The 12582-nt window shown below is 50.6% G+C and overlaps 2 protein-coding genes across 8 annotated transcripts in view; one reads left to right on the top strand and one right to left on the bottom strand.

Moving 5' to 3' along the window:
• The window catches only part of INTS8 (integrator complex subunit 8), a 24675-nt gene extending 19173 nt beyond the window's left edge, over positions 1–5502 (top strand). The window contains exons 22-27 of one of the 2 annotated variants that reach the window (XM_072327815.1): positions 771–874; positions 1263–1313; positions 1570–1643; positions 1732–1796; positions 1897–1940; positions 2136–5502. In XM_072327815.1, the coding sequence (XP_072183916.1) occupies positions 771–874; positions 1263–1313; positions 1570–1643; positions 1732–1796; positions 1897–1940; positions 2136–2252 (455 nt within the window). In that variant the 3' untranslated portion in view covers positions 2253–5502. The remainder of the gene's footprint in view (positions 1–770; positions 875–1262; positions 1314–1569; positions 1644–1731; positions 1797–1896; positions 1941–2135) is intronic. The other variant, XM_072327817.1, reaches the window with a different exon arrangement.
• On the bottom strand, positions 3514–12582 carry CCNE2 (cyclin E2). 6 transcript variants are annotated; one of them, XM_072327823.1, is made up of 12 exons: positions 12454–12582; positions 10740–10777; positions 10534–10648; positions 10315–10374; positions 9388–9539; positions 7903–8038; positions 6491–6637; positions 5361–5456; positions 4985–5119; positions 4656–4767; positions 3791–3945; positions 3514–3650 (listed from the first exon to the last, which is right to left on the bottom strand). In XM_072327823.1, exons 2-12 carry the CDS (start codon positions 10751–10753, stop codon positions 3549–3551), a joined length of 1224 nt encoding a protein of 407 aa, XP_072183924.1. In that variant the 5' UTR covers positions 10754–10777; positions 12454–12582; the 3' UTR covers positions 3514–3548. The 6 variants fall into 6 exon arrangements, with proteins under 6 accessions (XP_072183924.1, XP_072183922.1, XP_072183921.1 ...); XM_072327821.1 differs by lacking the exon at positions 12454–12582 and adding an exon at positions 12099–12166 and having other exon boundaries at positions 10315–10371; XM_072327820.1 differs by lacking the exon at positions 12454–12582 and adding an exon at positions 12099–12120.

Below are 12582 nucleotides of genomic sequence, written 5' to 3'. Positions count from 1 at the left end.
CAAAAGCCAGCCTGACAAATATGTGCTATAGAATGATAATGTTAAAACAGTCTCTAAAGGTAGTTGGGTGTTTCTTGTGTTTCAGTTACCTATAGATTCCGTTCTGGTGGAATTTAGCATTGAAGCTGGAATGTTGTTCTTTGCCAATAAAGCAGAAGAGAGCAATCAGGTCTCCCCTCAGCCTCCTTTTCCCCAGACTAAACATCCCCAGTTCCTTCAGTCTCTCCTCGTAGGCCATGTTCTCCAAGCCCTTCACAAGCCTTGTTGCCCTTCTTTGGACCTGCTGCAGCACCTCAATGTCTGTTCTGTACTGAGGTGCCCAAAACTGAACACAGAGCTCACTTAAATGAAGTGTAACAGCATCTCAGGGAGAGGTTTATGTGGGATACTTCTGATGCTGACACCTGAGAGAGCAGGGCTGTTTGGGCCACCTGAACCTCCCTGCCACCCATGTGCTGAGTTCCAAGAAGAGCAAACTCCTTTGCTGCTCTGAAGCTGGTGAGCTTAGAATCAACTACCTGGAAAGTGAAAAGAAACGTTCAGAGCTCAGACCTCGGCCTGTGCTGGCAGTTTGCCGGATGGTGTGCTTCCCCACAAACCTTACTACCTCCGTGTCTGTGCTTTCTGCAGATGATATGCAAGTCATTTTCTAAATAGAACTTAGCTGAGATAACGGCGTCTGAATAATTCTATGAACAATTGATCTGAGTCTTAGAAATGAACTGCTGTATTTAATTGCAAGTCCTTGTTTTGCCCTTTTTCCACCGCAGCGACAAACCAGTATTCAGCAGCCCTTCACTATTACCTGCAGGCAGGAGCTGTGTGCTCTGATTTCTTCAATAAGATGGTACCGCCCGATGTGTTCACAGACCAGGTGAGTTACGGTGTTGGAATGGAATTCAAGTGTACAAGTGAGATGGGGTGGATTCGACATCCTCATCCTCTGGGGATATAAATCTGCTGCATTTCAGCAGGCCCCATCACAGCTATGCTCTGTGCCGGGCTATAGCCGTCCAGAACTCCAGGCAGGGACATTGTGCCCCCAGCGCTGCAGCTTGCTTTGCAGCAGCCCCAATCAGCAGTGCAGTGCTCTGCTCTGTGAGCTCTGCTGGGCTCAGGGCATGCTGCTGTGTGCCCAGACACAAGGACGGGGGAAGGGAATAGAAGGTTGACGTACAGCTGATCCCATTTGAAAAATGAATAGAGATTTGCTGCTCGGTGTGTTCCATTGCTAACAGTTTGAAAATGTTTTTTAACCTTAGGTGATAAAAAGAATGATAAAGTGTTGCTCCCTACTCAACTGCCACACACAGGTAAGAGCCCGAGCGTGGTACTAAGGAAATGGTGTCTGTAAACTCTTTGAATTCAGAAGCTACAGGGACAAGTAGCTGATAGTAGCTCCTCTGTCAGACCTTAGTAAGTCCTTTGTCTGGACAGGTCTTTAAACCTTCCCCCGTGCTCCGTGTGGGAAGGAGCTCTTGCCTGAGTCTCTGCTTCTTGTGGCAGACTCCCCATCAGTGGGGGCTAATGCTGTGGAAGACACCTGAGCCTGTCTTTGTATCCTTGTAGGTGGCTATTTTGTGCCAGTTCCTCAGAGAAGTAGACTATAAAACGGCATTCAAGGCACTGCAGGAGCAAAACAGGTGATTCTCACGGTAAAACTTGCAGGTTAGATTAGTAACGCGTCGCTGTACAAACATTACATGTGTAATGATCCATGGTTTCTTCCAGTCACGATGCCATGGATTCTTACTATGAATACATCTGGGATGTCACGATCTTGGAGTATCTGACTTGTATCCTTTCAGTGGGGTGATGCTCATGTTCAGGCTGGGTGTCCATGGCTGGGGAAAGCCAGCAGTTCCTCCATCTGTGCTGCCCTTAACGTCTTGTTAGATCTCCACCACAAGAGAGGCGAGACGGACAAGAGGCAGATAGCGGTGAGTTAACGCAGTGCTCTGGGGGAGGAGCCCTTTAACAGAGCTGCTGCTTGCGGCTGTAATTGTATTTCAGCCTGGGTGCTGGTGTGAGTGCAGGGGGAGAAGCATCCACCCATCCCTCATCTCATTGACCAGCACCGAAACCGTAAGAGAACAGCTGTATGCTCTAACTGCTGCTCCTGCTCTGTCTTTAAGATCAAAGCTATTGGCCAGACGGAGCTGAACGCCAGCAATCCCGAGGAAGTCCTACAGCTTGCTGCACAGAGGAGGAAAAAGAAGTTTCTTCAGGCAATGGCAAAGCTTTATTTCTAGGCTAACGCCAGAGGACTACCATAAACTACATGAAAAGGGACAGGAAACCGCTCTCAAGACTTGCTGTTTTTTTTATTTTTAAATTCATTTAATTTTTGTACAACATTTACAGTCCGGTATCTTTCTTATAGAAATAGATGAAATATTATAATAAAACACCCTATCTTTACAAACTGTACAGAAGGCCTAAAACAACAACTTCAGGTATTGCTGGACTGGGCTGTTTGAAGAAGCCCTGAATTCAAGTTTGTAAAGGTGGCAGAGAAGAGTTTGATGAGCTGCTGCTGTAGTGCAGCTTCTTGCGCTGCTCAATGCTGGAAGCATCTTACCAGAGGGAAGGCAAGCCATGGTGCAGCTTTCCCTATGCTATCTCTTCAAGAGGAGCACCTCACAGCCAGAGGTAGCCAATATTCCACAGACACACACAGTAGTTAATGCTGGTTAAGAACACGGTTGTTTCTTAACGGTTGTGGCAGGATTTGAGCAGTTACAGAGAACCAGACTGGGAAAAGGTAGGGAAAAAGCCTTGCTCCTCATTATGTTCTTATCTATTGAAAGCTGGTGGCCGAGTCTTATACAATAGAACCAGTTCCTTCTGAGACTGCACTGCATCCAGTTAAGATTACTTCAGCAGCATTATTCTACTTGTACTCTTACCTGAGGTCAGTGGGAACTTCAGGGCTGCCATAGACTTAACAGGCGCTACCGACCTCCCGGAGAAGCTAAGATTTGAAAGAGGGCTGGCCATGCCTTAATGCGAGGGCACAGTGGTTTCTGAAATGTAAACTGTTCACTCACTGACCTCCATAATACTGCACCTGAGCTCATACGCTGACTGACTTACTGGCTGTAAGCCCCGAGAGAAAAGAAAGGTCAAGAAGAGGTAATAACGTGCATGCTGGCACCAAGGTCTCGTGTGCGGCTATCCCACATTAAAGCACATGGACATGTAAGTGGAGTGGACAAACCTTGCCACTCAGCCATCACTAAACATACTCCTGAAATTCATAAGTTAGGAATGTTCGGAGAGTTGAACTACAAAAGTCGTATCTGAGAAGGGACTCGTGTAGTCCAGGCTCCTGTGCTGACACAGGGAGGGCTGCTTGCTCTAAGTCCTTTAATCAAGTCTCAAGGAAGATGCTGCTTTCAATTCCATCCGCTGCTCTGATGCATCCCTTACTGCTCAAGTCTTGAATAGCAGTAAGGAGCATTAAAGTGAGTCCCCCTTAGTGTGGTCTTGTTCTGAAGCACCTGGTCTTGTTTCTGAAACAGTTCCTAAGGATTGCTGCCCACACTTCATTTCTTCTCCGTGCTTTTGGGAGGAGTTATTATTCCTGCTGTTGACACGGGTGATAACTGACCTGGCGCAGCAGATGCTACTCCACTGTTAACTTCTTCCTGTGTAGAGGGTGAAGAAGACAGTTAATAGCACGCAGAGCTCTTGTTTCAGAGCTTTTTCCTCCTGCTGCTGGTACGATCCAGGCACCCCGCACCTCAGGAGAAGGGCTGTACAAAGCACAGATCTGCAGGCCACCTACCAGCATGTCCAAGTAGTTTGTGTGTGTCTGGATATTGTGGCAGTCTTCTACTGCGACCTTCTTGAAATGCTTCAGCTTCACAGAGACTTTCCTTGCCACGTTCACAAAGGGAACCATCCACTCCACGCACTCTGAAATGCTGTCCCAGTCCAAGCCTACAGGAGAAAACACAGTGATAAGCTCGGAAATCCTGCAGGAGCTGTACAGTATTTCCTTGCATTTGTTACTTCAGTGCGTTGTGGCAAAGGATGTGACCACAAGCCCCAAACAAGCAGCTCTGTGGCTACGAGGGTTTCTGCTGCTCATCGGAACATTAAAGGAACACTTTGACTTCTTCAGCTTGAGTGAGGTTTTTGTTCATGCTCTAAAACAAACACCGTGGCGCTGCCTTTAAGGCACCTCCTGTAACACGCAGTGCTGAACTTGGTCAGGTGGCAGCTGCTCTTTGTAAGGGAGACTTACGGGATCCACACAAAGGCTGAGCGCCGCTGACAGACAAGGATGCCTGGCTGCAAATTGTATGTTGGGAAACAAGACTGACAAATGAAATAGTGCTGGCAACAGAGCACTCGGGATCTATTAGAGGGGCAGTGCTGGTCCAAAAAGAAGCAAGCATCTGCTCTCTTTCCTTAGCTAACAATGTGCTTCTGAAAGCTCTTCCTTCTCTTTGGGGTCTTAGTAAGTCTGAAACAGCGGTAGGAAGGAATCAATGTTAAAAGCAGAGGGGTGAAGAAAAAAAGGCCCCGAAGAAGAACAAACTGTTGGTATCCATGTAGAGCTCTTGCAGCCATTAACCAGCACCGCCTTCACAACATGAGGCAGGGAACAGCCATCAGTGCCTAACGAGATCATAAATGCTTCTTACCTGAAGCTTTCTTAACTACTTCAGTTGAGGTATAGTGGCAGAGCGCAGCAGCAGCTAGTGTTCTGTACTGGAAGTCTAACGAATTCACATCCAGAATACACAGGTCTAAGAGCTGAGGAAACAGAATTGAGGACACAGAGGTTACAAACTCCAGGAAGATGCTTTGGTGCCATCCTATCCCAGAACCCGCTGGATCTACATATCCATATATGCATATCCATTAACAAAGTAACAGGTGAGGTGGAACAAGGCAGAGTTCAGCTTTCGGGGGTACAACGTCAGCCGTAATCACTCCAAACCAGCACTTCCCTATAGAGGTTGTTAGCTACCTGTGCTATCTGAATGAATTTTTCCTGAGAATATTGAGGTAGAAGCACTTTCGGAACGTCCTTCAGAGCATCCACTTGCAGATAGAGGTTCAGCCAAGAGATGATTGTCACAGGACAGAGTTCCCATTTTAAAGCCTGTAAGCATCAAACAAATACATAAACGCCTTAAACCACGCAAAGACCGTTCGGGGCTCTGATCTTTTCCCCCCCACGCTTCTCAGTTCATTGCACAGATTCCCAAAGACACTTGAGGTCAAACACACTTGTAAGCGCTCATTTTAGATCACATTCCTCCTACTGTTTGAAGAGAGTGACATGAAAACACAACGTTACCCTGGAGCAAGAATTCAAACGAGTCTCACAAACACCAAATTACCTTTAGCATAATAAGTTCCATTCCTACAATATCGTCTTCACTGCAGGCACCATCAGTGACGTAAGCAAATTCCTGTATTTTTGGAGCGTAGATTTCCTGCAAAAGGAGGAAGAAAAAGATCAGAAGGTGGAGCTCAATACTGGCTGAGCACATTGAAATAGTCACTTCTCTTACACTAGGACTGTTTTTTCTTGCTACGTGGAGTGACGTGAAAGTTGCACAGCAGGAGATGCTGAAAACAAGTGAGTTCTACGTTGTGTGCTGTATAACACAACAAATTTACTGCAACCTTTTTAGCTTTGGAGAAAATAATGACAGGACAAAAGGGGGAATGGCTTTAAACGAAGACAGGGGAGGTTTAGGTTAGAGATTAGGAGGAAGTTTTTCACACAGAGGGTGGTGCTGCACCGGAACAGGTTGCCCAAGGAGGCTGTGGATGCCCCATCCCTGGAGGCATTTGAGGCCAGGCTGGATGTGGCTCTGGGCAGCCTGGTCTGGTGGTTGGCGACCCTGCACATAGCAGGGGGTTGAAACTACGTGATCATTGTGGTCCTTTTCAACCCAGGCCATTCTATGAGTCTATGAAATAAATGCTGACAGGACAATCAGAACCACCTTTCATTAAAACCACTTCCCACTCAGCCATTCTGTTTGCTATTAAAAAGAAATGAGAACCATCCCACTTTCAGAGTACGGTGCTCTGTTAGAGGACACTCAGCAACGCAGGTTAGGCACAACATCAGTCAGTGCTGATGTGGCCATGAAGACCAAAACTCCCACTGGCAGAATCTACAGTACAGAGACAGTTAAAAAATGAATGTAGCAACCTCCTCGTGCCAGTTGTAGCCACACATGGGTAGGTGTAGAGGTACCTGCCAGCAGAGCAGCTTGCAGCCCCACTTTGCAAACAGCAGTTGGATTAGGGGAGTTTCCAAGTACCTGAACTTAACATCCTAAATTCTCCACTCAGTTTAGCCTACCACGTGCTACAGTGTTTCCAGGAGACCTACAGAAACCAACACAACTCATCCTCATTGTTGCACTGATACCTGCATCCTGGATACCTGCATTACTCTGAAGGTTAGGGTGGTCTCCCTCCCCACTGCTGAGAGGGAGGGCAACTTGCTTACCTCAAGTTTGGAGGCAATGAACAATGAGGTAATTCCTATCAGCTGCAGCATGCTCTTGTTAATGTTCTTCTGCGTCAACATGAATCTATCAAAGAAGTCTTGAGCTAGGTAGAAGGTTTCCCTGTGGAGTGCATACACCTCACATACCTACAACAAGCAGGACAAACATTATGCTTAACAACTGCTCCAAACAAGGTTCAGAACTAAGAAGGTCCACACCATGAAAAAATGGTATGATTTCAACCAACGTGTATTGGCCAAGCATAAGTAATACTCCAGATGGCCAAGTTCCATTATCTCCAAAGTGATGTTACAGAGTACCGGGTTAGGAGCTACTGCAGAATTCCAAGTGATTTTACTTCAGCATGTGGAAATATGGAGGTGGACAATGGCCATGAGGTCAATGTGAACACTTTAATTGATGACTTCCTAACAGTTCAAGACTTAAATAAATGACACTCGATCCAGGGGCAACGTGCCAACGCCACATTAAAGGGTCAGCGAAGTACACAAGTGGCATTGTTTCTGTATTCATACCTAAAAACTGCACATCCCTTCCCCTGAAATCCCCTATTGGTGCTGTTCAACAACCAGGCAGTGAAAACGCCGCTGTAACATCTGCTTCCTCAGAGCACTGGGCATCATAGAACTGACAGACCTGCGAGATCCCTCCTACTGGTGAGCAAGAGCTACGTGAGTGCAAGGTTGCTTTTGGCAGTGGCAACCAAATATTCTGCAATACAGCGTGTTCTTGGAAACTGCTCCTGAACATAGCTCTCTATTTACAACACTAGTACTCCTTCACGTAGGGTTGGCTGCCGGCACGAGGACCTCCATTTTGCTTGACAGCTGGAATAGTCTGAAGTACAGCAATTAGGCTGAAAAGGATTACAGAGAAATCATTCCTACTTCAAACAAGAACGCATCTACAACAAGAGCCTTCAGATGCTAGCCACTAACACGCTTTCTTCCTAAGATATAACTACTTACTGATTAGTCAGAAAAAGTGGTGTGGGAGGCAGACATCTGAAGGCTCTTGATATAGCCAGGAGACAACTCAAGTCCCCAATACAAACGCAGTTGCCTATGGAGCTCCAAGCTCAGATCTTAGAACATACCTGAACTCTGAAGCAAGCTGTTACAGCTACCCCACTGCAGGTACCTCAGAAGGACATTTCCCGCTTCCCAGGCAGTTATGCAGCACAGCAAGAACAAGCATTAGGGACTCTCACTCACCGCCCTCTTTTGGCAGCTTCACTGGCAGGGCATATTGAGAGCAGTTCACCCAATGGATCAGAACAACTTGCAACTTTGTTTGGTCATTTCTCATACATTTTGTTATCAAACCCCTTACATAAAAGCTGTTTTCACCTCCCCACCTCACAGAGGTGCAAATAACACAAAGCACACACCTCTAGAAGCCAGTCCAACAGTATCGACCTCATGTGAGGCTGCAAACTCGAGTGTAGCGACGTGAAGTGTTTGCAGTGAGCGTATCGGTTCTCCTTCTTCAGGATGTTGAGCCACACGTCTTTGGAATTGCCCCAGCTATGGAATAAAGTTACAAACCATTGTCAGCATGCACACACCTTCATAAGGGCAGCATAAAAACATGAGCTATAAGTACTCAGCGCATCCATTCTAGTCATGGAAAAATTATTTGCAGCTGATGGTTAGAAAAGCAGAAGGGACCAAAGAGTGACTTACGCTGTGACTAATCTACCTTAAGGCTCAGAAGCATGCAATAAATATTAGGGTCATGTTTACTACTAATGATTTATCAGCAGTCAAGCATACCTGGCAAGTAAATGCTCATATAATAAATCTCATTTGGTTTTACTTTGGAACTACTGTTATTATGAATTAACATGGTTGGTTCCCCCCTCCAGCCCCCATTTCTCACCCTACAGTTATTAAGGAGGACAGCAGATTAACCAACACAATGCCAATTTCCCCCTGAAGTTCTCAGAGTTAAATACCTTCCCCCAAGCAGGAACAGAGAGAAATTAAACAGCCCTCATCACCGCTATTGCTTACAGCTTTAACTCAGATCAGCTCCACCCTGCTGCCACCATAAGCAGCAAGCAGGAGACTGGTTAAACAGAAAGCAGAGCTCAGCTTTACCAGATACTGACTGACAAGATGATAATATCGAGGATGATGATTTTGAGGGGAAAATCTGTGTCTGAATGTATCTTGGGGATCCCAGCAGTTCCCAGCAGCTTGCTAAGGGAGTACAGGAGATCCCTTCAGCACGCTAAGCTTCCCAGCGCTTACAGAGATGGGATTTGCCAAATGCAGATAAGAATATATTGCTTTTTAAATCACGTTTCAGGAACACACAGCAGGCATAGGAGCAATTCTAAGAAGCTGAGCTTGAAGCTCAGTGAGAGACATAGCACTGAGGGTAAGTGAATGTAACTATGCAGCATCTCCCACTTCCAGTCAAGTTCTGATCGTAGCACGAAAACACGGCATATCTAGGCAGGTTCTCTTAAAGGAACCGCTTCACAGTCTCATCTCATTTTGACCTTTCATGTCTGGTCCTCCCCTCCAATCACTTCAGCAGTAGTTTTCTGCAGTGCACTGCAGAGTGCTTTCTCATTAACATTGGGCTGACACAAACACCAACCAGCACACGCTCACTAACATACCCAAATGTCCAAGGATTCCGAACCTCCACCCGCCCAGCTAACCTATCCCTTTGCAAAGGGAAAGCACCTCAGTCAGCGAACTTGTAGTGCACTAACAGATGTTTGCAACAACATGCTAACAAACGTTTTACAAGAGAAACTGCTCTACTGGGGGATTACTCTTTCCTCTTCAGCAATGCCTTCATAACATGTATGTAAGAATACAGAATATAGAAGAGCAACTGCTGCATTCAGTCAACTTACGTGAGTTCAGGCAACGGGGATGGATTTATGAAGAGGTTTCTGAACCTGTATTTCTTGAACCTTGAGAAGTCGGTGGTTACCGATTCTTTGTGAGGCGTTTCAATGATGATGCAAGGCGAGATGCCTCCCGTTATTGTGGGCGGCCAACAGCTCTGCAAACACAAACACGTTGCCTTCTGAATGACGGTTTTACTGGGGCAGCAAGAGGCAAGACACAGACTATTGTAACAACAACGCATGTCACGTGCATTAAGTTCTATGGACAAAACCTTTTGCATCCAAGAGATGAAACACAAAGAAACCAACCTGACAGAACCAATGGAACTCAGCTCTGAGAAGAAAACCATCTTGGATTGATGAGCCCACATGTAGCCTATCCATCACGTGAGCTCGACAGTTACAGTACGTACAGAATAGGTTTTCACTACTGCTAAGAAACAGGGCATTAGGTTGCTGGTCCTATCTACTTATCTATGTGGGGGGAAAAGAAAGGAGAGGGTGGAGGTTCTGCTGTCTTAGGGGAAGTTCAGCAACTTGTTATCTTCCAAGTACTCCAGGGAGGAGCCACCCATCTCGGCTCCAAAGCTAGATACCCCCCCAGCTGTGAACTATCTCTCAGCTTGCCAATGCCAAATACTCAATGTCTTCAAAGGAGCATGAAGTCATTTCATGCAGAAAGCTTCAGAGAAAGAATTGCTTCAGCTCAGCCTGCAACTTGTCTCATTGCACACGATACTTCCCTACCTGTACTGATTAAGCACATGAAGCATATGCAAAGCTGTAATGGCTGACAGCCTTCAAAATGGTGACAACTGAGCTTTAATTACGCTCTTTGGAATTCAGGAGATTCCTTTCATAAAGGATAACAAAACCTGCCTTTGAACACAGGAACATTTCCTGCAGAACTTTGTCTCGAAGTAAAGTTACCTTAATTTCATATTGATGTTTTTTAGCAATTTTCCCATCTTCTTTCTTCTTAATCTCCTGCTGAATAAAGAAAACACTCGTCAGTAGGTTGACAGTGACCAGCACACCCATCTCTAACAACACAACAAGCTGCTGCTACTCCTGCCGCACTTTCTGCCCCCCATCCCAGTGACCAGAATAACGTGCAGTATTAAGCTTCGAGTCAACCAAATGGGTCACCTCAGCTGTTCTCCTTTTCCTGCTCTGGAGATGCTCCGGTGCCTGCAGCTCACGTGGAGTCTCTTCTTGACACAGCAGCGGCGGCTGCTGCTGCTGCTTGGCCTGCAGTCGGCTGCTGCAAGGGGCAGAGACAGTCAGTGTTAAGGGAGCAGCAGCTGGCTGGGGAGCAAAGGGCACGTGGGTGCATCCCGACGCAGACAGCTTACCTGCGTCTTGACATCTTCGGGCGGTAAGATCTCTCTACCTGGACCAAAGGAATAACAACCGAATTCATGTATATTCTGAAAGCTGGGAGCTTTGTACCCTAACACAGAACAACGTGTGAGATCCCTGTGGTACACAAACACGCTTCCCCACATCCCTCGGGGGTGGTGTAGTGCTAAACCCAGATCCCTGCAGTGCATTGCTCAGAGGATGGATGCTCCTTTACACAGCTCGCTTGTGCCTACCTGAGCTCGTTCTGTCGGGTGGGGGGGGGGAGGGGGGAAGCAGCAAAACGGCCTTCCCCGTGTGAAAGGGCACAGAGGGGGCACGAAATACATACATGCACATACACACACATACACCCACACATACACACACATAGACACAAAGGGAGATCCCTCCGCACCCCCCACCTGCCGGGCCGGGCCGCCCGCGCTGCTGCCGCCCCTCAGCGCGGGTTCCGCGCCAATTTGCAGAGCGGGGAAGAGGAGGAGGAGGAGGCGGCCTCTCAGCGCCGCGCCTCGGCCGGCCCCGGGGCGAGCGGGGCTCAGGCGGGGCCGCTTGGGGGAGGTGGGGAGAAGAGACCGCCGACCGCACTCGGGGTCCCCGCGGAAGGCGCCGAGCTGCCCCCAGGCGGGGCTGCACGGGGTATCTGGGCTGCACAGGGTCTCTGGGCGGCAGGACGCCGGCCCTCCCAGCCTTCCTCTCGCTCCCGCCTCGGTGCGCGCCGGGCTCCCTCCAAAACGCGGGAGGGGTTCCGGGACGGCACCGCCACCTCACGGGGAGCCCGCGCTGGCGGGGACAGCCCGCTACGGCGGGGACGCTCCTCTCAAGGGGACGCGTCTCTGGGTTAAGCGTGAGCGGCGCGGGGAGCCGAGGCCTCGCCCTGGGGGACGCGGCAGCCCCGGAGCGCCGCGGGGTGCGGGCGGGCGGCAAACGGGGTCAGCGCGCCAACGGCGCTCCCCGCCCCCACCGGCGGCGGGCGGGAGGACGGCGCGCCGGGACGGGATCCCGCCGAGCGCGGGGCTGAGCGGGGCGATGCGGGCTCGGATGGGCGCCGCCGCCGCTCCGCCTCAGCCGCTCTCCCCCCAAAACGGAGACCGGGCGCGCATCCCGCCCGCCGCTCCCGCCCGCGCCGCTAAGAGCCGCGCAGCCCCAAGAGCCGCGCAGCCCCGGACCGATCCGCGCAGCTCCGGCACCGCACCGCGTCCCCGGCACCCCAGCACCCCTAACGCCCCGCGCCCCGATCCCGCCGTCCCCCGATCCCGCCGTCCCCGCCGCACGCTCCCCCGGCCCCGCCATCCCCGTACCCCGCACCGCGGGCTCCTTCCCGCCCGCCGCCCCCGCTCATCCCCGCGCACCTCCGCCGCCGCCGCCGCCCGATCCGCGCTGCTCCGCTGCCGCCGGCGCCAAGCCGCTATATAGCGCGGCCCGCGCCCGCGCTGCGCATGTGCGAGGGCGGCAGACGGCTCCCCCGCCCCGCGCCCGCGCCCCGCTGCCCCAGCGCCGCCCCTCGGCCGCGGCGCCCACCCCGGCCCCCACCCCGACCCCCCCCCCGGGCACCCTGCGGCCGCCGCCGCCCGCCCGACCCCGGGGTCCGCCCGCCTCGGTGTCCCCCGTAAGGCGACCCGAGGGAGCGGCAGGCCGGGTGGGCCGCTCTGCCGTCCCCGCCGCCGCTCCCCGCTCCGCCCGCCGTCTCCGTTCCCACGCACGTACCCCCACCGCCCCGCATCGCCGTCCCGCTCCGCCGCCTCCCCGTTCCCGCGGACTCTCGCTCTGCCGGTCGGCCCCACGCTCCGCGCACGCCGCGCTCCCGGCTTGGCCCGGCCCCGGGGCGGAGCCGCC

This window comes from Excalfactoria chinensis, chromosome 2, assembly GCF_039878825.1.
Source record: "Excalfactoria chinensis isolate bCotChi1 chromosome 2, bCotChi1.hap2, whole genome shotgun sequence".
In the NCBI taxonomy this organism is placed as follows: Eukaryota; Metazoa; Chordata; class Aves; order Galliformes; family Phasianidae; genus Excalfactoria; species Excalfactoria chinensis.
The sequence above is the reverse complement of the archived record's forward strand: the minus strand, read 5'-3'. Positions and strand labels throughout refer to the sequence as shown.